Consider the following 27,137-nt stretch of genomic DNA (forward strand, 5'->3'; position numbering starts at 1 on the left):
AGGATTTCTGTGTGAATTTAGAACACTGCGCAGTGGAGGGCAGAACATCTGTCGGAAAGCAGTTCACAATAAGAACTGTCTCTGCAGTGGCCATCTGGACAAAGGGCAGTTCACCCTTCAGGGGGCAGTTCACCCTTCAGGGGGCAGTTCACCCTTCAGGGCTTCTTGCATATACAACACTGACCTGAGGGGCTTTCTGGGGAACAGTCTGAATGCTAAATTCGTGATTTATTTATTTAGTAATTAAAGTAATTTTAATACATTTGGTAATTTCATCCATCCATCTTCTTCTGTGCAGGTCACATGATTCGTTGGAGCCAATCTCACCTACCTTGCTATGGGCGAGTGGCGGGACCACACACAGAGACGGACACACACACACGCACACACTCACGCACACACTCACACACAATTTGGAGTAATCAATTCACCGAACCTGTTTTTGGAGCTGCGAGGAAACCGGAGAAAACACGCGCCGGGACATTCAAAATCCGCACATCTAGGATTCGAACCCGATACCTTCTAGCTGTGAGGGAATCGATCCGTTTTTTAGTCTGCGGATTTGAGTCAATCTGAGTAGAATACACTCAAACTTTAGAATAAACACGTTCCCATGAGCCACAGTGTGTTATTTATTTAGAGTAGCGGTCTCTCTGGAAACGAGAGGAACTTCTGTTATTAAAGCCATTTATTATTCTTATATTAAGAGCGTCGCTACACATTTAGTAGCTACAAAAAGCACCAGAAGTATTCAGCCCGATGGGAACGCCGCTCATTCCTCTGATAGCTGCGGTGGATTCACGCACCGGTGACTCGTGTTTACATGAGTGAACAGCCGGAGTTCCACAAGTCCGGTAGGTGGCGGTGAACGTTGTCAGGTAGGGCGGGCAGGTTGCGTGTGTGTGTGTGCGTGTGTGTGTGCGTGTGCGTGGGGGCGCGTTCCTCTTGCGCAACAGCTCCCGTGTTGCGTAGTCTGGAAACCTGACGTGGGAAGCAGCCGAGCAGAGAGTGACAGAGTTACGAGCAGGGTGGACGAGAAAGTGCTTGTGACCGCCCCCCCCCCCCCCCCCCCCTCGGCGCGCACGCTTCTTTACGCACGGACGGAATCGCACGACACGCCGGTCGGCTGTTCCGCCGGTGACCCGAGGATCCCACTTTGACGCACAGACTCGGGCTCCGCCGTCAGGAGAGGCGGGACTCGGACTCCACTCACCCGGACCTGAGAGCGATGCGCTGGCAGCATGGCCAAGTGGTTCAAGGAGCACCTCGGATTCAAGACGACCAGAGCAGCCCCCCCGGCGCTCCCGAAGCCGGACTACCGGTACTGCCACACCGGGGTTCCCGGTGCGCCCGGTGCGCCCGGCGCGCCCGGCTACCAGCAGCCGAGCTTCCCGAGCTCCGCTCCGCCGGACATCCTCGCTGCCTACAAGCTCCAGAAGGAGCTGGACTTCGAGGACCCGTACAGTCCCGGAGGGAACGTCCCGTTCGGCCCCGGCCTGAACGCGGTGTCTTCACCGGACATCAAGTACGTGTCTCCGAAACACCGACTGATCAAGGTGGAGACCGTGGAGAAGAGCAGCGCGGCTCCGGGCGGGGGGGTCGCCGTCACTCAGGCTGCTGTTAAGTCTCCGAGCTCCCCCCCCGCGGACCCCGACAAGGACAAGGTGGGTCAAAGTTCACCTTGAGACATAAAACAAATACAATGTTGTTCTCTCAAACTCGCTCAGTTTGCCTTTTAGCTTCGTGAGACAAAGTCGCACTAACTAGTCTCTTTGTTTAATAACTTGGTGTTTAATAACTAGTCTCTTTGTTTAATAACTAGTCTTGGTGTTTAATAATTAGTCCTGGTGTTTAATAACTAGTCCTGGTGTTTAATAACTAGTCTCTTTGTTTAATAACTTGGTGTTTAATAACTAGTCCTGGTGTTTAATAACTTGGTGTTTAATAACTAGTCTTGGTGTTTAATAACTAGTCTCTTTGTTTAATAACTAGTCCTGGTGTTTAATAACTAGTCTCTTTGTTTAATAACTAGTCCTGGTGTTTAATAACTAGTCTCTTTGTTTAATAACTTGGTGTTTAATAACTAGTCCTGGTGTTTAATAACTTGGTGTTTAATAACTAGTCTTGGTGTTTTTAAGTCGAGGACTCGAACGCGTTCTCCTGAACCACGTGACCTGCTCCTGTTGTGAATGACTCGTTACAACCGGCAGGACTTGTTGAGTTGCGACACGCGGACACGGCCCCTCCGTCTAACGATGACTAACCTCCTGCAGGAAGTGGAGGGAACGTTCAGTGTGTTGCGCGCGCGCGCACGGACACGCACACACACTAGGTATAAAAACTACAAATGTGTGATCTTTTCCATACTTTGTGCAGCAATGTGATCCAGACTTATTTATAGTTCTGAATACATTTTCGGTTTTACTGAATCTTCTTTTTGCTGCATAAGGAATATTTATTTGTGATGGGTTTATGAATATAGGGCTCTAATTTGAGCCAGAGATTCCTGATTACCACTTCATGTGATCTGTGTGTTTCTATTCCACATCGTGTCAGTGGATTTGTGCGCTGTTGTCTCACAGCAAGAAGGTCCAGGTTATAGCCAGGGTTTGCACCACTTTGCGCCACCCCGTGCGTGCGTGTGTGTGCGTGTGTGCATGCGTGGATTCCCTCTAGGTGCTCCGGCTTTCCTAAAAAACATTTGTGATACGTGAATTGATTACTCTGTGGTCGTTCGTGTTGATCCTCTGATAATCTGGTGACCAGTTTTGGGTGTAACATCTGGATTGGGTGTAACATCTGGTTGAAGACTTTTATTTTATTTCTGTCTCACACCATCTGCAGCCTGCAGCAGGAGTTTAGGTGTCGAGGAAAGAGCACACGTTTCCACCGTCCTTCACTCAGAGCTCATGAAGCAAATGCAAAGCTCATTAAGCTGTCTCCCGCACAATTGCTTGTTTCTCCAAACTGTCATTTTTCTCTGTCCGACGGCCTTCACGGACTGGGTGTGCAGGTTTACTATATAATCCCCTACTTGTCATCACTAATTCGAATGCAGAGCAAGAGCTGACAGTCTTTTTTGGCTGCTGCAGCTGTTCAAAGCCAATTTAACAGATTATTGGTTGTCTCGTGTTAATTTGAATTTATTTTGAGCTCCACTGGCAGGAATACAGTTGCATCTGCCCCTCCTTTTCCTCTGTTCATGCATGTGGCTTAAACAGACAAGACCGCACAGCTAACGGTGTGAGCGATGAGCTAAATGACTGCACCGCTGGTGGCCTTAAGCGACATGTGGAGATAAAGGGTTTAAAAGGGTCTAGTCGAGCGATGACATTGATTTAGTATCGGAGAGAGAGGGTTGATAATGATAACATGTGCTCCTTTTTATATTGATCATCTCGGGAAGATTTACCACGTGGAACGCACGAGGCTTCACCCTTAAAGTTTCTGCCTCTTTACTGACAGAGAACCATGACTTGATTTTTGGGGTCTGTGCAATAATAATTCTTTGCTGTCGTCAGTTCATCCTTTTTAGGGTTTGTAAAAGTTTCTGTTTTACACTTAGAGGGCCAAAATCAAGTTTGCAGCATGACTTGGAAAGTCTCCTGGCTGATCACCTCAAATTATGTTTCCAATGGTGAAATGAGAGGAAGAATTCAAAATGCCTGCTTCTCACCTTGGAAAAGAGAGAGAGAGGCCTTACACATAGCTGTAGTTCGCATCACAGAATTCAGACTGCGCGTCTTTCAGGCTTCCTCTCACTGTTTCTCGGAGGACGTCGTCAGGCGGTTTTCCAGAATGCCCTGGGACACATCTGTTCACGTTGCCTAAAGAGTTCGGTCACGACTCTGAATGTGGTCTGAGGGATCGAGTGTCTTCAGTGCATCGTGGATGAATGTACGCCTCCACTCACCCTCTCACTGGACGTGAGCGTGAAAGTATCTGCAGCCTCTTTCTGGGACACAGATAGAACGCTGACTCCTGGAGACTGGAAAGTGCACATAGGTGTCTTAACAGCACTGCTTGGTCACATTGATGTTTTAATTACTTGACTCATGAATGCTAATTATATCACTACTTACCCAATGCCTGGAACGCCGATACTGGCATCAAGTGAATTTTCTCTTGTCCGTTTTTATTCACCTGATTGTCAGCAAAGACAAAAACCAAACAAAAGAAACAGATGTTACACATCTGCTGCGGCAAACGTTTCTGATATTTAAAATAAGTGTATAATTTCACGCATTTCAAGGCTTTGTGATGTGTTTTGTCTTTATTGATGCAGAGCCCTTTCACGGTAGAGTGAATTGAGGGAGATGATCAATTATCATTCTGTCTTGGAGCTAATTAAAGGCCTCGTCTTTCAGCTCATTGCTCCACTCAGCTCTCGCCCAACTTCTCTCAAGGACGCAGGAAAGTGATGACAAGCTCAACTCGGGAATGTGTAAACAAAAGCAGCAAAGCGTGGTGACAGGTGGTAGCAGTCATGGCCCTCCCTCATCAGGCTCTCTTTGTGTACCTGGGTACCTGGTCCAATAGAACTCTGGCTCCCTGTCTGGTTTGGGGTGCAGCTTTGACTCAGAGAACCTGATCACTATCTCTGGAAACGGATCGGATGTCTAGCCAGCGGATGGGAAGTCAACGGAGGGATCAGGATCCACACATTTCCTGTTTTGTTCCCCCACATCTCTTACATGCATCATTGAGCAGCATCTTTATTGATTATGCTGTAGGTAGAAAACCCTAAAAAAAAGATTCCACCACAACAGTTTTATTTTTGATCCGGTATGAAAATGTGTTTATGTAATTCAAAAAAAAGTTGACATTATAGAATGAAATTCAATTAAAAGTTAGACCTCAGGTTAAGGAAGATCTTTCTTGGATTGTATTTTTATTTTGCCACCACAAAGCACTTATGAGGCTGATGCAGTTATTTATGTTTCCAACATTCTGATTGAGTCCTAGAAACAAACTTGTTTCTGAATATAAGACCTACTCTTTGTCGGTTAGAAACCTTTCTAGGCGTCGTTAACTCGTCTCAACTTCCATGGCTGCTTTAAGGATTTTAGATTTTGTGTTTAATTCGTGAAGTCAATTCTTCTTCTACTTGAAAAATCTAGACAACCGTTCCCAGTAACGAAGCATGAAGACATTTTCAGCCATGGGAAAATGCTTTCATTGCCATACCAAGCTCAAACGTTTAGAATAATGATAAGAATTATGCATGGCCTATTGATCAGTTTAATGACCAATTAAATAGAAACGATTTCCCCAAACTGGAAGATCAGTGCGTCTGATATTATTTTATTTTTCCAATGAGTAAAATGTACTTTATGTCTTTTTTGTATTTGCTAGTGATTATATCATCGGGGCCAGTATCTGAAATGTTCCCTGAATTCGATGGAGGCTGGCGGTGTTGCTCTATGGTTATACCAGCCTGATTTATGTGGTTTAATAATTATAATAAATTGTGAAAAATTAAATGTGTTGCTATGGCTACTCTTACTTGTGAGAACAAGACTGTTATTTCGTTGCAGGACCATGATTGTGAAATTTTTATTTCCTGTTTTATCCACATTGATTTCCATGACTGCTTACTTAAAGGCTAAAGCGTTTTGTCACCCCAGACGAGTGAAGCCGAGATCTTTTGATTTAATTTCTCACTGGCCAGAATGCAAAAAAATGTGCTTTGCATGCCAGACACTTTTGTTGTTGTTTTTTTTCAAGCCTTACTGTCCGTAACAAAAAAGCAAAACAATGGATTCCTGTGACATGACAAATAATCCTGGAAAGGCTCTTTGAAAGGAAGGAAGCACCAGCATGTTTAAGCCGCGCCTCTCAGGGATGGGGATGAAGTCATCCTGTCGTGGCGGACACACTGGAAGTCATAATGTAATGCTGATTTAATGGCATGCAGAAAGGTTCAGCCTCTCATCAAGATATCGTCTTTGTGAATTTGCACATCCGATCACATTTACATGACAGCACTGTCATCCAGTTTCATTGAGTGTGGCCAGGGTTGGGTCTTATACACAACCATTCTACCGCATGTGGTTGTAAGTTACAGGTCTTTGAAACGATGGCCTTTAGTCATTGTTTGCTTCCCTTCTTTTTGCCATCCATCTGGGGTTTATCTTTGCCATTTACAGACTCCCGATGGGTTTTTGTTGTGTTTGCTGCTCAATTTGCTTTTTTTTAGCTTTTTGTGCAGGAACATCGGTCACATGATTCGACCAGGTCACAATAGGCCTGCAGACGACTGCTGCAGCTCTGGTCCCAGGGGTGTAGTGGACACATGGATCTGTTTTGTGTAATGACTGTGTGTGTGTGTGAGAGGGTCTAAAAGGAAGCAGCGCTGGTGGAGAGGCAGATCGTGACATACTGATTAGAAGGGAACAAATTGAGCCCCAAGCCTAAATGACATGATAAGCAGAAATCGTGTTGAATAGTGTTAGAATGGGAGCTTTTGTTTTGTGCCACACTGCAGGAGGCCGCCAGACTTCCGTCTTGCAAACAGAGCTGGCCTCTAATCTGAAAGCACTCCAGGAAGCCGGGCACTTCAATTTATTTTTCAGTTAGAATCCAAACTCGCATTTCATTTCATTCTGTGAAATGAGTCCAGCAAATCATTTCCTGTCTGTTTTAAAACATCTGCGATTTACAAGAGGTCATATTTTGTATTTATTTTTCACAACTAACATAACCTGTTATTTTGGATGGTACGTGAGAGAGAGAAAGAGAAAGCTACTATCTGCAGTTGTGTGGTGGTAAAATAAGGAATGGTTTGGTTGCTCCAGGATTAAGGAAGTGCTCCCTTCCTGACAGGAAGTGTTTACAACTTGGTGACATTCCCGCTTAAACTTGACATGTTTGTGCTTGCCCCTATTGGCCGGTTAACTGCTTGCTTGCAGGGTTATCAATGTAATCATACAAGGCGTTGGAATTCTGCTGACATGAAGCAGTTGGTATTCCATTGAGAACTCTTTGTGGACTCCTGCCGGTCCCTCACTCCTCCTGCTCAGCTGTGTACCAGCTGTGTACCCTGTGGGACGCCACCCCGAACACTTGCTCTGTTGTTGGTGTGTAGACGACATGCAGGGATCCCGGCCTGTGCATCTCCACCACGTGGAGCCTTCCCGAGAGTTCAATATGTTTTTGTCCTATAAATTGCCCTTCCACCTTAATGGTGCTCCTCAGGCTGTTTCAAGAAGCTCTCCTTCTCTAAGAGTGTCATAAAACATAGTATTTGCCTGTGTGTTATTGTGGTAACGTGATACAGGAATGATGTGCGAGTATGTGTCTGCATATTTTTTGTAGTTTCACTCTAATAACTCGCAAGTAAAAATAACAGAAGTGCATAATAATTGTAAATATATTGACGAGGCAAGCTGTTGCAGGAAAATCGCTCTTTTACATCTGCTTGAGATTTTCATTATTGTAAAATTACAATGCTGTGTGGTGGCACCTAAACTACTCTGAACTCTTGTACTGCACCACTAACCACGTTTAGCAGAAACACTGCCAATAAATCTATCAAATGGGGATTGGGGCAGAGGAAGGAAATTGGATTTGGTCAAGCGTGTCCTAAAGTAGTTAATCTTGAATATCTGTTGCATATAAAGAACACCTCCATAGGGTGCAGCACACTGGCTCCTCCCCTTTCTCCACTGGAGGTCCAGCTGTGTGGAATGTGTTTCCATGACTTGGTACTGATGCAGTGAACCCATTTGGACACAAGGGCAGTGGAAAAAAATATGAAAATGGTTAAAACCGCAAGGTGATTTGTTTAGTCACAGTAAAGACACTTTCACATTGAAGGTCCAAACCTTATTGACTACATTTGATCTGTTAATTCTTTTTGGCTTCACCTTGTAATTTTGAAAGTTCTCCGGAGGAAATGTTCCTGTCATAGAATACAAGGCTTGATTATGAATAATTGATTGTTTGGCAACATTGTTATCATCATGTTCCGTGGTTTTTAATCAGTGTAAGCCATGTTTTAGTGAAGTATTGTTGCAGTATGACATTAGATCGGTTCGGGTTTAGCAGTGAACCAATGGGCTTCTTTTGAAATGTTTTCTGTCTGTTGATGTTCCTGAGGTAGAATCGGGGGGAGAGTCCAGACTTTATTACTCCAGGATTTTCTGCTTTTCGGATGTCCCACTGAAGTGCAGTGCAGGGTATCAGTCGGGCTGTTGCTGCATCTGGATGCATTCCTATGCAAACTGTGACCAAACAGTCTAAATCAGTTGTTGCCAAAAGAACTGGCTTCAGCCCAGCTGCCCAGCAGAAGCCGACCCACATGGAAACAGTGCAGGGATCTAAAGATCCAGCATTTAATGTGGTCTGAAACTTAAAGGGATGTGTGTGTGTGTGTGTGTGTGCATGTGTGTCATTCTTGCTTAATTAGTTGCGCTTCGGGGGCATTTTGCTTATGTTCTTTATCGAAAATGATGGCCAAGTAAATAGCACACAGCAACCATCCATCCGTGTTTATAGACAAAGATAAAATGGAGGCGCGATCAGCGGCAGCACTTCAGTGATGCTCAATTTGCTGTGTTTGGGCTTTCATGAACTTTTGAACATCTTTTCATCCATCTGGAGGAGTAAACATGTTTTATGATTGGCCGCTCTGTCTGTCCTCTCACTTTGTTGGTTTCCTCTTTTTATTCAAGAGGCTTTCAGTTCTCACTGTTAGTGGCATGTCTTTTTTTTTTTTTGGTTACACTAAAGAACAAAAGAGCAGTAGCAGCAAAAAAAAGCCTTTCGAACGGCCTTAATGCAATTGAGCTGCTAAGCACTGGATTGTATTAGGTTATCAGTGGCTGCAATCCCTTGTGGCGTGAGACATAAATCACACACGTCAGTCCTCTTTCCTTTTTTCCCTCCTCCCTCATTCGACAGCATGCCGACTTTTCCAGCCGTCTCAGGGAGGCTTCAGCCTTGACATATTGAATCCCTCCTGGACCAGCCGTGGCAAATAATATTATGTTCCTGTCTACACTAATCAGCAGGAAATCTGATTTTTGTGTATTTTCATTTCTGTGTATGTCTAACATGTTTGTCTAGTTAATATAAATGTTCTGTTTTAATATTTGCTTAAGGTTGTTTATTTCGGTAAAATGCCAACGCCAAACGCGTGGCTCGCTCAATATGTGTAAAAGCAGAATGCAGCTAACCATTTTCCAATTATCATAACTAAATTTGCGTCTATGCTACAATTTCAAATAATGCAGTCTTTGAAATTCTCAGAAGCAAAAAGAGCACCTGATTATGCGAAGACCTCGCCGAGCATATTCCCTTATCCGTTAAGCGTTTAAAAGGCGCTCGTCTTAGAATGTAATCCTGCAACCTTCGTGATCTTCGACGCCGCTGTGGCAGGCGCTTTTCTCTGGGCCAATGTTCCCTGCTGTTCTCACTGATTTGAAGTCATTGCCTGAGAGCTGCATTGCATTTCAAGAAGTCCGCTGCCAGATGCCAGAGACGTGGCTCAACTGGGAAAGAAAGTTCCGGACCTAATTAATACGGAGCCATGGCCTAAGCCTGATGCGACATTCATATTTAATTTTAGCAATGACGTACTGAGGCACTGCAGTCTTATGCTGAGGAGGAATTTTGCTTTCATGGCAAGCATACCTTGGCTGCAGTTCTGACACACCCTTGCATGCCAGCAGGCAGATGGTGTGTCCCCCCCCAGGCAAATGCAGCCTCTCTCTAGCACCCCTCTCCTCACAACCGCCAAGCACTTCCTGTTGTCAATTAGTCATCGGCTCGGTGGGACAGAAAGGACACATTGGAACAATTTGGCTAGATTAACCACACCCTCCTCCTTTGAATTAACCAAGCTGCAGCAGCTGGGTGATGACACCTTCCGGGGGGGGGGGGGGGTGCTCGAAGTAGCCCCGACGCCTAGGAAGGCTTTGTGTCGGCAAAAAGTAATAAGATTAATGAATGAATGAATTTTGCCTGCTAATGTGTGACAATTCCTACTGTGGATTTACACATCGCTGAGAAGTTATGAATGTGATCCTTCGGGCGGAGCGCTTCATGACCTTGAGGCTCAGGAACTCTCCCCCCATTAGAAAGCTTCACTGTAGCACATTTGCATCGTCGTGCTGCCATGACAGACATGCTTTTGTTGTACTGTACATCATTCAAATGTTGTTGGGCAGGTTATTGGTTCTTCAATTAGCGATCAGAACACCAGCCAGGTGCTTAAAAGCGTGTTCAACCCGTGACTCAGAGTCTGCAAAATGTTAGATTTTGAAAAGCTTGTCAGGGACTTATATTCTAGTGACATAGGCTGTGAATAAGGCATAAGAGAATGTGATATGCTGTATTCGGCGTGTTTCAGCTCATTTGTGGTCTATGGTCTCAGACCTCGCGCCTCCCTGCCTCCCAGACCGCATTGAAATGCGCTCTGGCTTTAAACCCTCCCATTTAGGTGATTCATGTTTGTAAGGGATATTTATTCTCGGGTTTAAGCTGTGTTGACAATGACTGTATCCGAGGTAGGTTTGGCTCACGTGACTACCGATTGTTGCTGTTTTATGAAACACGGTTTGCAATGGCAATGGCACTTTGGCTGCGATGGACTATTTGCGGAGTTTTGTGGTTGGGTTGGATGCTGCCTGTCTGACTTTTATGATTCTAATTAAACTTGCAAGAAAAATCGGAATAATTGGGATGCACGAAAACAATCAGGACAGTGTTTGTATTGGAATTTTCCCCCCTGCATCACAGAAGCAAAACATTCAAGCAACCTATAATTACGCTGCGGCAGAAAAAAAAAGTTCTATTTTTTTCCCGAAACAGATGGACAAGGACTGTTGAAAACGGATTTAGTATACAGTAGCTGCCGTGGAACATGTGTTGTTCTGAATTCCTTTGCTCCTACTGCACAAATATTTCATCGTGGAAATCTTCCATGTAGGAATTTGATTACACTAAACATCATAGAAATGATCACCTTTATGGGGACTATCCAGAATTTATTGCACCACATTATTTGTATTTATTGAGTTATTTTTTTCAATCTCAGATAAGAGGGTGAGATATAGTCCAGCAAATCTCACAAACAACTGTCTTCACCAGCCTTTGTACACACAGTATGGCGATCGCGGTATCGAGTTAGGCCTTTCCTAATTTTGAACTTTCTACAAATTATTATTTTTTGTGTAGTTTCCATAGAATCCTGACTTTTAAGATGTTGCTAAGCGGCGCTCATCTTCTCTAGACTAGAGCATGGCAAATAAACTACCGGTAGATATTCTACCTTTTTTCATGTTAAAAACAAAACAAAACAAAACAAGATATTTCTTAATATTCTCAACTGGCCTATATCAAAAACAGTACACTTCTTTATGCTCACCAAATAAATTGTATTTAAAATGTATTTTCTGTATTTTCTGTTTTCTGTACAGGTGTCCTGGGGATATGCCGTCATCTCTGGATGATTGTTGTTTCATTGTTTGTCACACTTGTCCTTGATCAGTATTGTAAAATGATTTACTCTTTTCCAGCCAAAGAGAAATCCCCAAGTTGAAAGAGAGTATTGGTTTCCATTTGTCTTGCTTTCCTGAGGCTTGGCAAGTGCTTGTGGGGACGTCTGTGTGTGTGTCTATGGCGCTCTCATGGGTGGCCCTGCAGTTAGGGTTTGCCGCTGGGAAGCGGAATCTCACTGACGGACAGACGGACAGCGGTTCCTTACAGGATAGTTGGCTGAGCGGAGGGATGACGAACGCTCAGCCGATCTCTAGACTGCCCCACCCAATCCCGTCAGCCAGACGAGTGATTGTGTGTTTACACATGACTAGAAGGGTGTAGTGGTTTGCTTGCTCTTCTAGGTGCATTCTTAATCATTATCTTATTTGTCTGAAACCTGTTTCCTAAAATGTGCTTTGCTCTTTTCCTCCTCCCACTGATTGGCAAGACTAGACTGTCAGGAGAGAAAAAGTTATTTCAGTCCGTCTCACTCCCTCTTCAGATCAAATGCCCAGGTGGGCAGATTGCCCGCATGGGAGTTAATGTTCTGCCAAAGAGACAATCTTTACTGTTGAATTGGTGTCCTGGCAGATGACACCAACAATTCAAGAAAGAAATACCCCCCTAAGGCCCCACAGACAGGCACTGCTGCTCCACTCCCGAAAGGCTTGAGCTGTGTTTCTGGGTCTTAGTACATCCATCTAATTGCCATCTTCTGCGCAAAATGCTCAAAAGAGCAAGACTGCAATTAGCCGTGGCTCACTGCCAGTTCAGTATAAATGTGCCAAATTGTTTCTCCTCAGAAAGTTGTGGTCTTTTTTTTTTCCTGCTTTTGAAATCTAGGCCTGTCACTTGGCTATCATGTAATTAGACAGGCCAGCAGGAGCAGAGGGGGGTGCTGTAAGGCTCAGTACGGAGGCATTATGGTGGTGTGCTGAGGCATGCAGAGCTAAGGTGATATAGTTACGTGTTTCTCCCTTTATCTCTCAGCATGCCTCGGTATCGCTTTGTCCCATCCTGAGCAGCATCAGCCACAGGTTTCTATTGACACCTTGCCCGTGTTGTTGTTGTGTTCAGCAGAGCAACAAAATGAATCCCCCTTCTTGCTTGTTCCCTTTTTGTTCCCTTCATCTCACCTTTCCTCATTTTCTTCTCCCCCCTCTGCAGCTCATTATCCTTGAAGACTATGCGGACCCTTTCGATGCTGAGCAGGCCGGGGGCACTCAGACCAGTACAGAAAAAGTGACGACAGAAAATGACGGCTACATGGAGCCGTATGAGGCTCAGAAGATGATGGCAGGTAGATACATTTTTACGTTTTCCAGCTCCTCCTTGCCACATTTGCTTCTTATTAATGACAGGTTTCAAGTTCAAAATGATTGATCTGTCGCTTTGGATTGTGGATTGTTAAATATTACAGTGTGATGTGGTCTGTATTTTAAAGATTGGCTCAAATGTAAGCAGCTCATGAAAGGCATAGGAAAATCCAAATCATGACCTGTGTGCCATAAAAGAGATCAAAATATTTTCAAAAACAGTAACTTGGCTCCGAGACATTATGCACGTCCACAAACCTGTAATTGTATTTTATTTTACTGCTTAATTGTGCACATGTGGAGACAAAGTCTTGTGATTTCCAGGACGTTTTTCCTTTTTGGAGACGACAATAGCTGCACGCTAACATGAGCTGAACCACATCCTCCACACAGTTTTGAGGCTAAGGGGAAACATCAGAGTGACATAGAGCAGAATTTCAGTTTGACCTAGTTTGATGGAGTGGATCTGCCTGTAGTTCATTTCTTATTTTAGCATTTAAATTACACTTATTAGTTCTTTACCTCATTTTAGTGTATAATTAATGCCCTCTGCGTATGCAGACATTCAGTTACCTCTCCTCTTTCTGATTTTCTCTTTTTGTGTCTTCTCTGTTGACCATTTCGCCCTTTAGCAGTATTTAAGTCACATAATAAAACACAATCGCATTGTTTTCTTGTTTTCATTCTTGATTCTATTTTCACCACAGCAGACAGATCTTGTGAAATGATCAAAACCAACTTGGAATGTCAAACAACTTGCAAGCTTGAAACCGTGGCACACAGATCCACATTCAACAGGTGGATGTCTCCTAGGTCTTTCGCTCATGCCGTAACAAATGACTTACAGGAAACCCCTCAATTTGCTGAGGCAGCGATGAGAGGTGGACATTCCTCCTTTAAAACCTCGTCTAATTAACAGAAACAGACTATGAGACCACAAATGGGTGTTTCTGGGTTTTAGGTGACAGCAAGATATCAGTATTTAAGGTTTGATGCATTGACACCGGGGTATTGTCGAACATATACTCACCCTCCTGCACACGTTGCACTCTGTTCTTATAAACATACATTTTCTCCCTTTACTCCCACAAAGACATAAATATCTGTGTCTTTCCTCAGCAATTTTCTTTTAACAGGGCCCCCAGACAATCTCTTTCTTTTTTATCTGTTGTACGGGTCTGACCTCTGGCCCCAGCCATTGCCTTGGCTCGGTGCAAAAACCCAAGATTTATTTCCTCTCTTAGGTTGAAGAAAGAAAAAAGCAACAACCCCATGTGAATGACTTTTATGTATCGATTCAATCTTGGACTAATTCCAAGTTCTTCTGTCCTCTTCACATTCAGTTTCATTCAGTTCTGCACTTTACTATCCTGCCATGAAACCTTGCTTGCAGCAGTTGTTATCTTGATCTATTGAGGTGTCTTTTTTTTTTTCCTTGTTGTTTTTGGTTGCTTTTGTCTTTGATATCTGATACGTGGTATCATTTACAGGCTCCCTATCCATTTTACTTAAATGACAGGACTTTATTTTTTTATATATAACTTTTATTGGAGTCCTTTTGGCTTATCACAAGCATGGTCCATAAATTATTTCACAACCATGAAATAATGCACATCATTTAACACAAGCAGTGAGGTAACGCCTATGTCAGGCTCCGGCTGCCTTTTGGCTTTTTTAATTGTGATTCTACCCCAACCATAAATAGAGAAAACTTGTTTGGCACTTGGGTTGGTACTGATGTTCGGCCCAGTTTACCCAGTAATGTGGCATTAACAGATCTAGTCATAAACCACTCCATCCGCTTGCAGATTAATCCGGGCAAACCCAGTTAATGTCAAATATGTTTGATGTTATATATCAGGGGGGATTTTATTAGTGCTGGTTGAGCATGAAGACAAAGGAAGCTAACACTATCTAGCGTGACACTTCATCCGGACACAGCTGCTGCTGTTACATCTTGTCAAGTTAAATTTTATTTACATGTACTTCCTAATGAGATTTCATGAATGATCACTCCCATTGACACACAAATCTAAAATGATGACAATGTAATCTTATAACATCCTTTAAAAAAAAACATTTGTGGTGATTTTGTTTTAAATTTGAAAGATAAAAATCTGTGAAGCAAGTACATTTCAGATTGGGATTTTAAGCTATTTCATTATAAAGTAGTTTCTATTTCACTGATGTGCTGGGAACAGGAATGCTGTGTTGAAACAATACCTGCTCCAACTTTGCATTGCAGCACACTTTGGCACTTGAATGGAGCGCAGTTGAGCCACATCTGCATCTAATTCTGAGAGAGCATTGGTCAGGCCGATCTGCACTCTAAAAACCAAAGAGAGGAACCTTTCAATCTGCCCCAATAAACAAAATTCTAATTCTAGACTTTTGCCTATCTCTCTGTTGTATTCTGTCACTTTCATTTTCATTTTCTGTTTCATTCTCAAGACATGGTTTCATGTTGATTTAATTACTTTGTTTTGCATCATAATTTATGGAGATTAAATGCGGATGAGTCAGTGGGTGTCCTGTTGTTGCATTTATGTCATTTAGCTTTTCCGTTAATCATTTCTTGGATTGAAAATTCTCCACAAGATTGCCAATTATTTGATACCCTGAAGGCAAATATCTTGAGAGAATTACATCAGTATAGCATGACATAAATAATCATTGAAGGAGTCACATCACTAGCTTGCATGATTTACATGCTCTATTAAATTTTTGCTGTTTTTGGTCTGAGTTCTGTTTCTCCCAACACTTTCAGACAAATCACTTACCAAAAGATAATTTCATTAACGGCTGACACTCACTCATGAGAATAGAACATTCTCTTCAGTGAATAACCTTGCTTGTAGGAGATCCTTTTACATCGAATTACTGCCGTAGGTCATGCGAACTCTTTGGAATGCTAATTATTTAATTCAAACTTGAATATAAAGTAGCTCAACTGTTGTGCATGAGTGATGGTGCGTTGTCACACTCCTCCCAACTGTAGTGCATTTTGCATTTTACTAGCATCATGTCATTGCAAACCTGATTGATTAATGATTGCTTTTCTATTAACAAAGAAGTTACAGGAAGACCATTCCTTTTCTATGGAGATGATGAGCTGACAAAAAGCATGTTGCACAAGAAAAGCCTCTATTTTACATGGCCTGCAACCGTACCGCCTCTATATGATATATTTTATTCCTTTCTTGGAATTTATATTCTACAAAGTCTCATTATGTATAACAAGAAAGTCCACAGAGGAGATTAATTTCAACATATGTTTATTACTCACTTTGATCTGTGTTCTGAAACACTTCTCCCTTTAATTAGCTGTTTATTTTGAAAGCCTCCAGACCAGTAGATGCCATAAAGCTCCACTCACACACCTACATACTGGTATACAGTATGCCAGTATTTATACCATAAAGTTGCAATTCCTTCACTACACAAACAGTCACACCTTAAACACACAAACACATGCTCCCAAAGTGTGTGAGGGGTGTTGCATGGAAGGGACTGAAGTGCCACAGCTGTTTACACAGCAGAGTGTGCATTCCTGGTGTGTGTATGTGTGTGTTGCTAGGCATGCCATGTGTTTGTATGTGACTTTTTTTGTGTCTGTTTGAGGGGAACTTGCTGGTGCCTATGGCCGAGTGTGTGTGTTTTTTGTGTGTGTGTGTGTGTGTGCTGCGTCCTCCAGGCCTTTCTGTCTCAATAGCCATTCTTAGCGAGGTTGAGCCGGCTGATTTATGGGCCCGCTGGAGGGGCATGTCACGACTTCCTTAACCTGCAAAGCCAGCCCCACCTCCTCTAAGCCGCTCCGCTCTGGCTCCCGGTTGGTGTTGACTGCACCACCTGCACTTGTGTGAAGACATACGTGTGTGCAGTCGGACCGTCTACTCTGTGTGTGTGTGTGTGTGTTTCCAGAGTGCCTCGAATGCTTGTCATGTCCACACGCGTCAGCCATTGCATGTGCTATCTTTGTATCCGTGTGAGCCAGCCGAAGTAACAGCTGGCGTGCTGGCATGTTGAGTTATTGTCTTGAGGGTGTGTATCTTGATTGTGGGCGCAACTATTTTAAAACTATGCAAGGTCACACTGATATGTGACCTTGCATAGTGAACACCCCCCCCCCCCCCCCCCCCCGCACATGCAAACACACACCTCCGCACACTTCAACACAAGGAGCAATACCTAATCACAAGAGGAGCTGTCAGACGGAAGAATGGAATCGTGAACTTTATATTTTCGTCCCTGTTCCCTCATACATTATCACAGCTTCAAGCCGTTTCTTAATGAACCCTCCCTCCCTCATCATGCATCCCCTGTCGGCGAGGCGGGGACATGAGCGTGGGAGAGATTTCCCACGGTGCAATGGAGGCTTGTTGTACAAATAGCTTACATGATTAACTTCTCTTCAACAACTGCACTTCAGCCTCCTCCACACTCTGCTCCACAACGCCTCTAGCATGTGGCCTCATGACCTTAAAATGTTACTTTTGTACTCATGATGGCTCAAATAATTGTTCATAATATATCCATATATGACACACATTGTAAAATTGTAAGCTCAGCCTTGTCAGGTCGTGATGAGGATTTATTTAGAGACGAGACGGTTGTGCAACAGGACCAAACTGCCCGGAGGAAAAATCCCAGTTTTCCGTAAGTGCTGACTCATGTACGATGGGTGTTACATTTTCTCTCTCTCCGTTTGGGAAGTGTGTTGAGAAATATGTCCCAGCCCGGGACCTTCAGCACTGCATCCTCAGTCATGTTGAGAGTAGCATCCAACGCCAAGGCGATGAGTCATTAGCAATGGAGTTGATCATTTCAGTTGCTCATGATAGTGTGGTGCTAAGCTTTGCTGGCTCCACAGTGTAAATTCCAGGGGCATTAACAGTTTGATGGTAGCAGCGAGAGTGCACATTCAAAGGGTGGGAGACTGAGGGAGGGATGACGAAGTGGTAAAGTTGAGAAAGAGGATACAATAAAATAAGCATGACAGAGAGAAAAGCTGAACAGTAAAGAGTGGCTGGAGAGAGACTCGGAGGCAGTGACAGTGAGAATAAATTCATATTACAGCCCCCACGGGCTACTTCATGGGGGTAATTTAAGAGTGAAGAATGGGGGGGGGCATGGTGTTCTGAATAGCTTCCATGTCATCCTCATAGGGGTGAATATACTACCCCAAGCAGTGGCAGGTAAATGTGGCAGCACTTTTCTTGGCCTGTAACCTTGGTTTTATTACCCTGAGTGTAACTAGAGTCGTGGAAATCTATAATATCCAGGGCTTGCAGAGGTATAGTGCCATTTGTTACAGATTTAAAAAACAGTTTTGCCATTAATTGTGATAAAAAAAAAAAATCTGGATTGTTTCACAATAATTTGATCTGGGGTTTTATACACTTTACAGTATGTCCCATCTAACAATGGTAAAAAAATATACTTATTTATTGTTAGCATTGGCGCTATTGTTGAAGACGCACTTTAACATTTGAAATTTATCAAAGTGCACAGTGTAAGAGATGCATGGACATGATTCTACGGCAGTTTGGTGTTGAGAATTTTGTGATTTCAGTAAATCATAATTTCCTGACCAAGTTATGAAGTGCAGCCTGATATCAATTATGGAAGGAACTAGAGAAAAGTCAAGCAGTTTCCATGAACTATTTGGATATTTTTTGTTCTTGCTGTACTAGAAAATACCACTTTAAAGAGAAGAGCTAGGACGTGTATTTAAGCTTAGTGGCTTGAACGAGAAGGCTGACGTCGTACAGAACAGATTCAGCTTCTCTGTTTTGCTGCAGAACAGAATATTCTTGGCAAAAATGTTCCCTGGTTTAACTGACGGCTCAGAAATGGTTTGTGTTGTTTGTGGTTTATCTTACTTTGAACTATTATTGGAAATGTAATACAAGCACACACACGGTCATTCAACGCTGACATTATTATATCATTGTATGACATCAAGTCTCATCCATGTATTGAAATAAACTTGACAAGCTCTGACTCCTTTCCTCTATACTGAGTCTTTGTGTTTTTTCTAACAATCTTTAGAGTGCAGCTGTTGGACACATAAGCAGCAGATTCAGGTGTGATGTGTACTGGTAGGATCATTATGGGGTTAAGGGAAGGACTCGCCACTTGGCAGTTATTCTGGTGCGGGTTGGAGGTGCTGAAGTCATTAATTTTGAAGTTAAGATTAATAGAACCATTTATCCCATGCAGTCTGGGCAACTGCAGGGGAGGGGAGGACAGAATTCATGCCTGCTGCTGGCTGCCCAGGAAACATAAATAAGATAGTAGATTGAAGACTTGTAGGTTATTGATCTGATTTTACTGGTTGGGAAAAGGTAGAGAACTAGGCTGAGCAAAAGAGATTATGTCAGTGACAGCCGGAGATGCACCTTGCACCAATATGATAATAATCCTGTTTTTTTTCTGTCTTTTTTTCTTTGTATTTTTGCAGTGGCTAATGTCAAGCTGGTGTGGCCTGTTTAGACTCTGGCGTGAGCGAAAGCTTTTTAGTTGTGTGAGTGTGAGGCTCGTATTTTGCAACCATTGAAGGACATGACAGGAGCAGATGGGCATCAAAAAAATACACAGGATCACCAGATGAATACACACAGGGACACCAACACACCCAATCAAGTGGAAATCAGATTTGACTATGATGTGTGGTAGTTTAAGTCACGAAAGGCTTCATTACAGTGACTTGTCGAGGCATCGTTACATGTCAGCTGAAGGTTTTGGTTGCATTAGGATACTGTACTTAATTTCTGAACTATTCATAATCTATGTATAAGAAAACAATGTGCCTTTTGTGCACTCTTAAATAAGAGGGTTAGCTGTGAAGGTATCAGGATCAATAGATCTGTTTAAAGTTTAAATATCAATCATGTAAGACACTACTTCACATCTCCGGATTTAATAACAGAAACCAGGTTTCACATTTACATGACATTTAAGAAATCATGCATCCATCGTCTTACTTGAGATGATGGATGAGCTTTAACTCATTATTGAGGTGAATGTAATCAGGCAGACTAACAAAGAAAGAGGAATAAAAAAACTGACAGAATCTGAGAAGGACTTCAATATTAATTTTAGATTACCGGTATCTTTTATTTAAATTAAAGGTAAGATAGCTTTGTCTTTAAGACGTCATTCAAACTTGATCCATGATATAATTGCCAGGAAAATATTTTTTTTGGAAAATAAGGTCTCAATGGAACCTTCTGACAAAAAAAAAAAAAAGAATATATGTGCTTTAATTTGTATAATTTGTTTTACAAAATACAGAATTCTTTCACATGTAATTCTCAGATGCATGTGTCTGATACTTCAGGTTTTTCAGTGAAAAAATATCTCGAAAAAATATCCTTAATATGACATACTTCTGTCACAATGATCAATTAAATATTAATATTTACAAGCTAATCAATCAGTCAATTTGATCTGAGTCACAATTGATATGTAGCCAAGTGCATGTCTGTGTTTGTTACCGTTCATGTCTATCTGTATGAACTATAGCACACAGCAGTCCAAGGAGAGTAAGTTGTATTTATTGTTGCACTGTGAGTAATGCATCGGGGCAGGCTTGTTTATCATATCTTTATTTGCCGGCGTTCTGCTTCTAACTCCGCACTTCCACCTATCTCCATGTATTTTCTATATAATCGAATTTTCTCTTCTGCCTGAATGTGTCTTTCTCTTCGTGGATTTCTGGTCAGCCATTCTAGCCAGGAGGCAGTAGTTCGGGGTATTCCTGTTTGCAGTGTGATAGACTATAGACTACCGGTAAGCTCTTTTATGTGAGCCTTGTTGTCTTGTAAAATAAGCCAGAGGTCTTTTTCTCTCTCTGTTGGAACCAATTTATTGGTGACAATTATTCAGGAATGACCTCCTCTGGGTTCGTCTACCAGAGACACACAGCGTTATCTCTCCTTGCACTATAATCCTACTATTATTGTAGCTTTTTTAATGTCTGTAGACATGTCTGCTACAATGAAGATTACTCGGATGCATTTTATGACTTCACTGCATCTGCTTGCCCATACTGTCGGGGTTCACACCTTTATCACATTTATTATTGAATGCTAATCTTAAAGTTAAGGTGACTAATTAATTAAATAGTGAGCTAGAATCAGAAGGGCACCTGGGAGATTTTAACCTTTTCCAAGCATATTTAGTAAGCATTTCAAGATTGTCAAGATCCAATTACCCAGATGGATGGTTAAATTATAACCGTCTCAGCTTTGCATAAATTTTCTCCAAGCAGCCTGTTGAGAACCTGTACAGACATTTTTGGTCGTTTCCTCTGCCAAAAATATAAGAATGTATAACCATTAAACATAATAATTTGACATCCAGCTTTCAAAGAGAGAGAGAAAGATATGTCCAGATGACCTTTCTGTATTGTATTTTTAGTATTTTAGTCTTAGTCTATTGGTCTAGACTAGAGACCCTGAGAGTCTGACAAAAAGCACGTTTGCTATACTGAATAGAAAATGGCTATTTTTCATCCATGCAATCTAACTTCTTCCCTCCCATTACTTATTCCATCAAGAGCATAACTACTCACAAGGAAGGCTTATATATTTTATGTTCAGTAACAATTCAGATGTGCATAGAATGCTTTTAATTTAGGTCCTTTTATCTTTGACTATCCTTGTCCTATCTCTTCTTCTGTCGCCTGCCCTGCTGTCTTTGTTTGCATCACGTCCTATCAGTCACAAACTATGATCGCCAGTGCAATGAGGTGAGGCGCTGGTCTGCCTGCGGCCTGGCTGGGTGGTAATAGGTTGGTGCAGCCTGTTAATTTGATACGGTGTGTGGCTGAGGAGCCTCGTTAGGAACGGCATCTCACAGAGGGGGACTTGGCTTTCCATCACCGCCCAGATACCACTGGCAAGAGCCAAATAGGATGGAGGAGCTGGAAGGAAGGTGATGGAGGACGGGAGAGGATAATTTGGAGGGAGGTGGAAAATAAATGTGAAAAAAACTACAGTTTTGTCATCATTGGTCAGTGGATTAGGGGACTGAGGGCAAAAGGAAATGAGCAACAACAAACCAGACGTAGATGTGTAACTTTTTTTTTTGACCTGAATAAGGCGAACCTCTGCATCACGTGGCGTCATACATTCTCCTCCCTGGGTAATTGACTTGTCCACAGTATTGACTTTCTGGTCGGGGTGATTAAGGGTGCCTTGGCCAGAGCGTAGCCCTAAGTATGACTCTTCAGGGTGGCTCATTGGACCTCAATGTGAGCATATCCTAGGAAAACTTTGTTTAGAACATGGATCACCACTTACTCCTATCTCAGTGACATATTTGAAAACTCATTTATGTTTTGATGTGGGTTATAATGCGTGTGTGCTTTTCTGTCTTACTGTTGCTTCATTTTCTCCTTATGCCAAATTTATGTTTTTTTCTCATATGTGGCATTTATTCAGTGTTCAGAATCAATGTGAGGCTTTGTAAAAATGACATATCATTAAGTTTAGAGGTTGGTATGGTGGCGCAGTGGTAAGCACTTAATTAAAAATAAATCCTTTGGAGCCTCTAAATGTGATGCCATTACTCCATTACTCTCCAACCCTCCACCTTGTGGTTGACCCTCTACTGCCCCACACAAGCACCTTGCTTCACCCTCGTTGCTATGCCTGCAAGTCCACATGTCTCCGTCAACAGGCCAACTGCAGGGTATCTTGGCTTGGATAACAAGGTTATCAATAATGCCCAGGGTGCCCTGAGGTGACCCACAAGCTAACTGCGCTGTCAGGCCGTGCCCATCATAGGGTTGAATGTAGATGGATGTCCAGAGAAGAAAGACTGATGGGATAGTTCTGCCCAGATTCAAGCACATTGCCTTCCCAGTTATCTGTGAGCCTCACAGTCACCGCTGAATGGACCCTCTCATAATAAAAAGCACTGTAGTCAGTCTGTGTCTGTCCTTCTTTCTGGCAGAGCCTCGCAGCTCAGGCAGGCTCTGGGACACCACAATGAATGGACAACAGCCGGCCGGAGACTGAGCAGACTGTTGCCCCACAGGAAACGGTCTCCATGTCCTTCCATCCTCTCAGCTAGGTCATCAGCACCCACAAGCACATAGAGAGGACTTGGCTTGATGTCCTTATCTTCTCTTTCCACTGTCTATTGCTGCCAATGTGTCCCCTGGCCGGCTTCTTTTTTTGGCTTGAGCAAATGCAATCAATGGGACAGGGTAATTCTCTGCGCTTCTCAACACCAAAATCTATGTGGGGTATTGTACATTTCTTTTGAGTAGAAGTGAGAACTCACATTGTGCGTGCGATTTGAAATAATTTGTGAGATAGCTTCTAACAGTCAGTGAATGGAGAGGGTGAATTGTGGACAATCCGTCTTCCCTTTGTTACTTTACATTGTTAATTAGTCTGCTCAGAGTCTCTTCACAATGTGTGTAGGAATGAATGAAGTGGACTAATGTGATTACACTAATCGAACAAGAAAAGAGACTGACAGCAAACGTCTAATGCTGTGGTTGTTTGAGCCGCTATTAGAGCATCTGGCCAATTAAGTTTGACTTCTGGTTGTGATGCTCATTTAAGGATGCATGTGCATTTATTATGTGCGATGTATTCGTTTCTCTTTGTTCTCTTTTTCTCTTTGTTTTTACATGGCGGAGTTACCTTATAGGCTGTCACAGCTGCTGCATTGGTGTTTAAAGCTTTTTTTTTTTTGACTGATTTGGTGAACAAAGTAGCTGAAACAGAAGAAGAGTTCTTGGTTTAACATTTTATTCTGGTGTGATACATGGCAGGTAGCAGATACAACCCATTCTTCTTTACATTGAGGGTGGTCATCCTTCCACATAAGATAAGGAATGCGGACCTCTGGAATAAGCCAGGAAATGTTGGTTTCAATTTACCCTCCACAGGGCAGGGCAAGATTTTGATGGACAGGTCTCATTTGTCTGGTGGAACCCTGAGTCACACAATGAATACCTTCGGGTCCTCCACCAGGAACTGTATAGAAAAGAGAGAGGAGCCCCCATGGTTCCTTTAATTAACTTTCCAGGCCCTTTAGTCCAAAAACAGAAGAATTGTATGTGTATGTGTGGCACACATTTTCTAGTCTTTTTATGCAAGTTGCTGCTGGAAAACACTGTACTAGGGTTCTGTGTACGTCTCAACTGAGAGAGGGTTGTCAGTGGAAAAATGTTTCTATGGTTTTCAGCATTCTGTGGTGTTTGCTGTTTCTAGATGAACTATTGTAGATTTTTACTATTTTTCTAAAACATACTTTGCACACGTAATTCTATGAGGTCACTTCAGAGAAAACCTCTTTGCTGTGATGCTGAGCAGCATTCTGCTGCAGTGTATTTGCTGTTTCATTTTGAGTAACTGGACTCTTTGGGTTTTTGCGGAGCGATGGCGTGCCATGCACAAAATCCCAAGACGAGCAGCCTGAAGCCTATTTCAGACTAGTCTCGACTTGCATTTCCACAAGTGGTTATGCATTCTGAGGCTATTGCGGCGCCTTGGACAAGGTTATGTTCAGCGATCACATCAGTTTTACTTTTTTGGGTTGCTTCACACATGTTCTTTGTTCGGTGAAAGACATGGAATTGTGATGTCAAGTGGACTGATTGTGTGTCAACCTGCTACCTGGCATGATCAAGAAAGCCATGTTGACAATGTAACAATGCTAAATAAGTAAATGACTGATGGAAGCAGTCTCGTTCTCTCTCTTCCACACTCCTATCAGATGAAGGAAAGCTACTCACTGCTTCAGGTGGTGCCACACACTTGAGAGGATCGTCCTTCCTGCACGTCTTTCATTCCTTCCTGTCTCCTTCACCTCATCCCTGTGGCACTGAGCCTCAGTGTTTTAAGTGTGATTGCATAAATGTTGGGCTCCTCTTCCTCCTCCGGTTTAACTTTTGTAAAAGTAGGTTTGACTTGTGTAAAGCCTAATTTTCACCACACAGTTCGGTTCATTTGAGTTCAGTTTGTTGCATATTACAATTGATATTCTTATGTTTCTATTTCAAATTGTTTATGGTAAGGTGGAATTGAAAATCTTGCAGACCACTGATTGCGTTTTTTGCTTCAGCAAATTATATTCTCCTTGTAGTCTTTTTTTTTAAAGTTGCATTTCTATGTTGCCAATTTGGCAATGATGCAATGTAAAAGATGCTATGGGCCACGTGTCTTGATACATGATGGAAACACAAAACAGATGTCGAATACATGTCCATTCATTATGGTCAAAGACATTCAACCAATGAGCAATTGGCTGAAGTGCACACTGCTGTCATTACACCAGACATTTCAGTATACAAACAACTCAACACAAACACATATCTATGACTAATGATTTATTCAGAAGGCACTAAAGGCCTTACAAGGTTAAGAGCCACAAAATCAAAAAGCCCATTCTGCATATTAATTGCCTTTGATCAGTTGTTGATGTATAATTAAAATGGCATTAGCGAACTAAGCCGAACCCTAAAAGGGTTTGAATCAGATAGATGCTTTTGCACAGAGAGCAATATCGAAATTCTTTACTAAAATATCAATTAGATAAGAGAGCAGAGATGCGAAACGGACATCTGGATACTTTTATTCCTTGTTTATGAAATTATTATAAAATTCAGCACTCACTGTTCAGCAGGTAATAAATGTTCATGACATTTACTGTATTTTAACTCAGTTTGTCGTGCTACTGTTACCCTTGTGCATTCAGCTCCCTGAATATTCTAGTATTTAATGAAAAAAGATCAATAACATTTTGTAATAATATGATAAATAAAGATTCTGTTCACACTACAAATCAAGCTTTTTGTTGACAAGAGTGTTAAACGAGGTTTTTCATGGTTGAAAAATTTTATTTGATATAATTCTTTTGTCGAACTGAAGTGAACAGAAAAGTTAAATCATGTAAGTCAGCATTAAACACATCTACATGGTTGAAGATGACATCTCCCCATTTAGTGCTGCATTATTGTGCTAAAATGTTGCCTTTGTTGACTTTGCCTGACATGCAGCTTGTATGTCAGGCAAAGTCTTCACTTTAGCTTAGGTAAAGGGTGCAGTTGAATTGGCTAAGGTAATGTGACTCATCTATTATTTTACTTTGCTGTACTTGCACAGCATATTGAAGGTATCTATCTGTATTCTGTTCTTAATATCCAGTTTGGTAAACTTAACTGGATTCAATAAGCATAATAGCAACAAGAGCAACATGAGCAGGGATAGCAGATCATCTTTGTAAGACCACATCTGAATATGAAAGGTGTCACAGCAGAGCAGCAGGGCTGTTCCATTTCAAAGCCTCTTTCAAATGTTGCCCAACATGCAGCCTTATTAGCAAAGGCTTTGAGGATCTGTCAAGTGGATCCTTTGGGGCTCATTCTATCCCACGATGCATTGTGCAAGGATGATGATTGCGTGTTTTTTTCTTCTTCCCCAAAACAACATGAACTAGCATAATGGATTTCCCGTAGCAGTCAAGAAGTGAAGCTGAAACATCTCAAATTCCTTTAATAATTGGCTATTATTGGCACTTGATAAAAATGCAATAAAAAAAAATGTAAAAAATGTAATTATGTTGCATAGTTTGAAGGTTGCTGCCTCTGAATTGAATATAGCTCTACAATGACCCCATGAGTTGACCTCACCCTGGGTCATCAATGCGCTTTAGTGCCATAACTACGTGTAGACTTGTGGCAGTAGTAGCCTTGAATCCGAAATGGAAATTGTTCTTTCATGCTGATATATGTGCTCTTCTGATAACCAGAAGTCAGAAGTAAAAGGGTGTAAGTGCTCTTATGCGGTCCTGAAACAATGGATGGGCGCATCCCGCTCCCTCTTCACTATGTGAACAGTCAATTCTGCTTGTTGATTGGCAGCTCTTCTTCATAGTTGATTTATATTCATTGGGTTTTTCTCGCACGGCCCTGACATGACCTTACACTTCAACTTCAGATTGTCTCTCTTGTAGAGAAGCAGACCACCGATCCCTGTGCTTGTTTAATGTTGTTAGGCCAGTGGTCCCCCATGCACTCTGATGTAACAAGCATATTAATAATGGAATACACACTGCAGATGCTCTAAATTAATTAAGCTGACCAATGGAGTCATTTTCCCTTAACTTTTTGTGCCCAAGCCTGATCAGCATTTTCTGACCAATTGAAAGTAAGAAAGTCACAATGTTGTTTTCTTGATCATTTCCCCCCAAAAACCCTAAAACTAAAAAAAATCTATAAATACCCAGTTAGAATAGTGAAGCAATGCAAAGCAGTGGGGTTTTTTTTTCTTCTTCTTCTGCTCTTGACAGTGTTACCAGATACAGCTAAGT

General features: G+C 42.3%; 1 protein-coding gene across 1 annotated transcript in view; it reads left to right on the plus strand.

Moving 5' to 3' along the window:
- Positions 1–1,241: 1,241 nt before the first annotated feature.
- Positions 1,242–27,137, plus strand: part of LOC137910289 (SH2 domain-containing adapter protein F-like) — a 63,893-nt gene continuing 37,997 nt past the window's right edge. Inside the window, exons 1-2 of the mRNA XM_068754767.1 lie at positions 1,242–1,664; positions 12,652–12,784. Coding sequence (XP_068610868.1) covers positions 1,242–1,664; positions 12,652–12,784 — 556 coding nt within the window. The remainder of the gene's footprint in view (positions 1,665–12,651; positions 12,785–27,137) is intronic.

Source organism: Brachionichthys hirsutus, chromosome 1 (assembly GCF_040956055.1).
Source record: "Brachionichthys hirsutus isolate HB-005 chromosome 1, CSIRO-AGI_Bhir_v1, whole genome shotgun sequence".
Classification (NCBI taxonomy): Eukaryota; Metazoa; Chordata; class Actinopteri; order Lophiiformes; family Brachionichthyidae; genus Brachionichthys; species Brachionichthys hirsutus.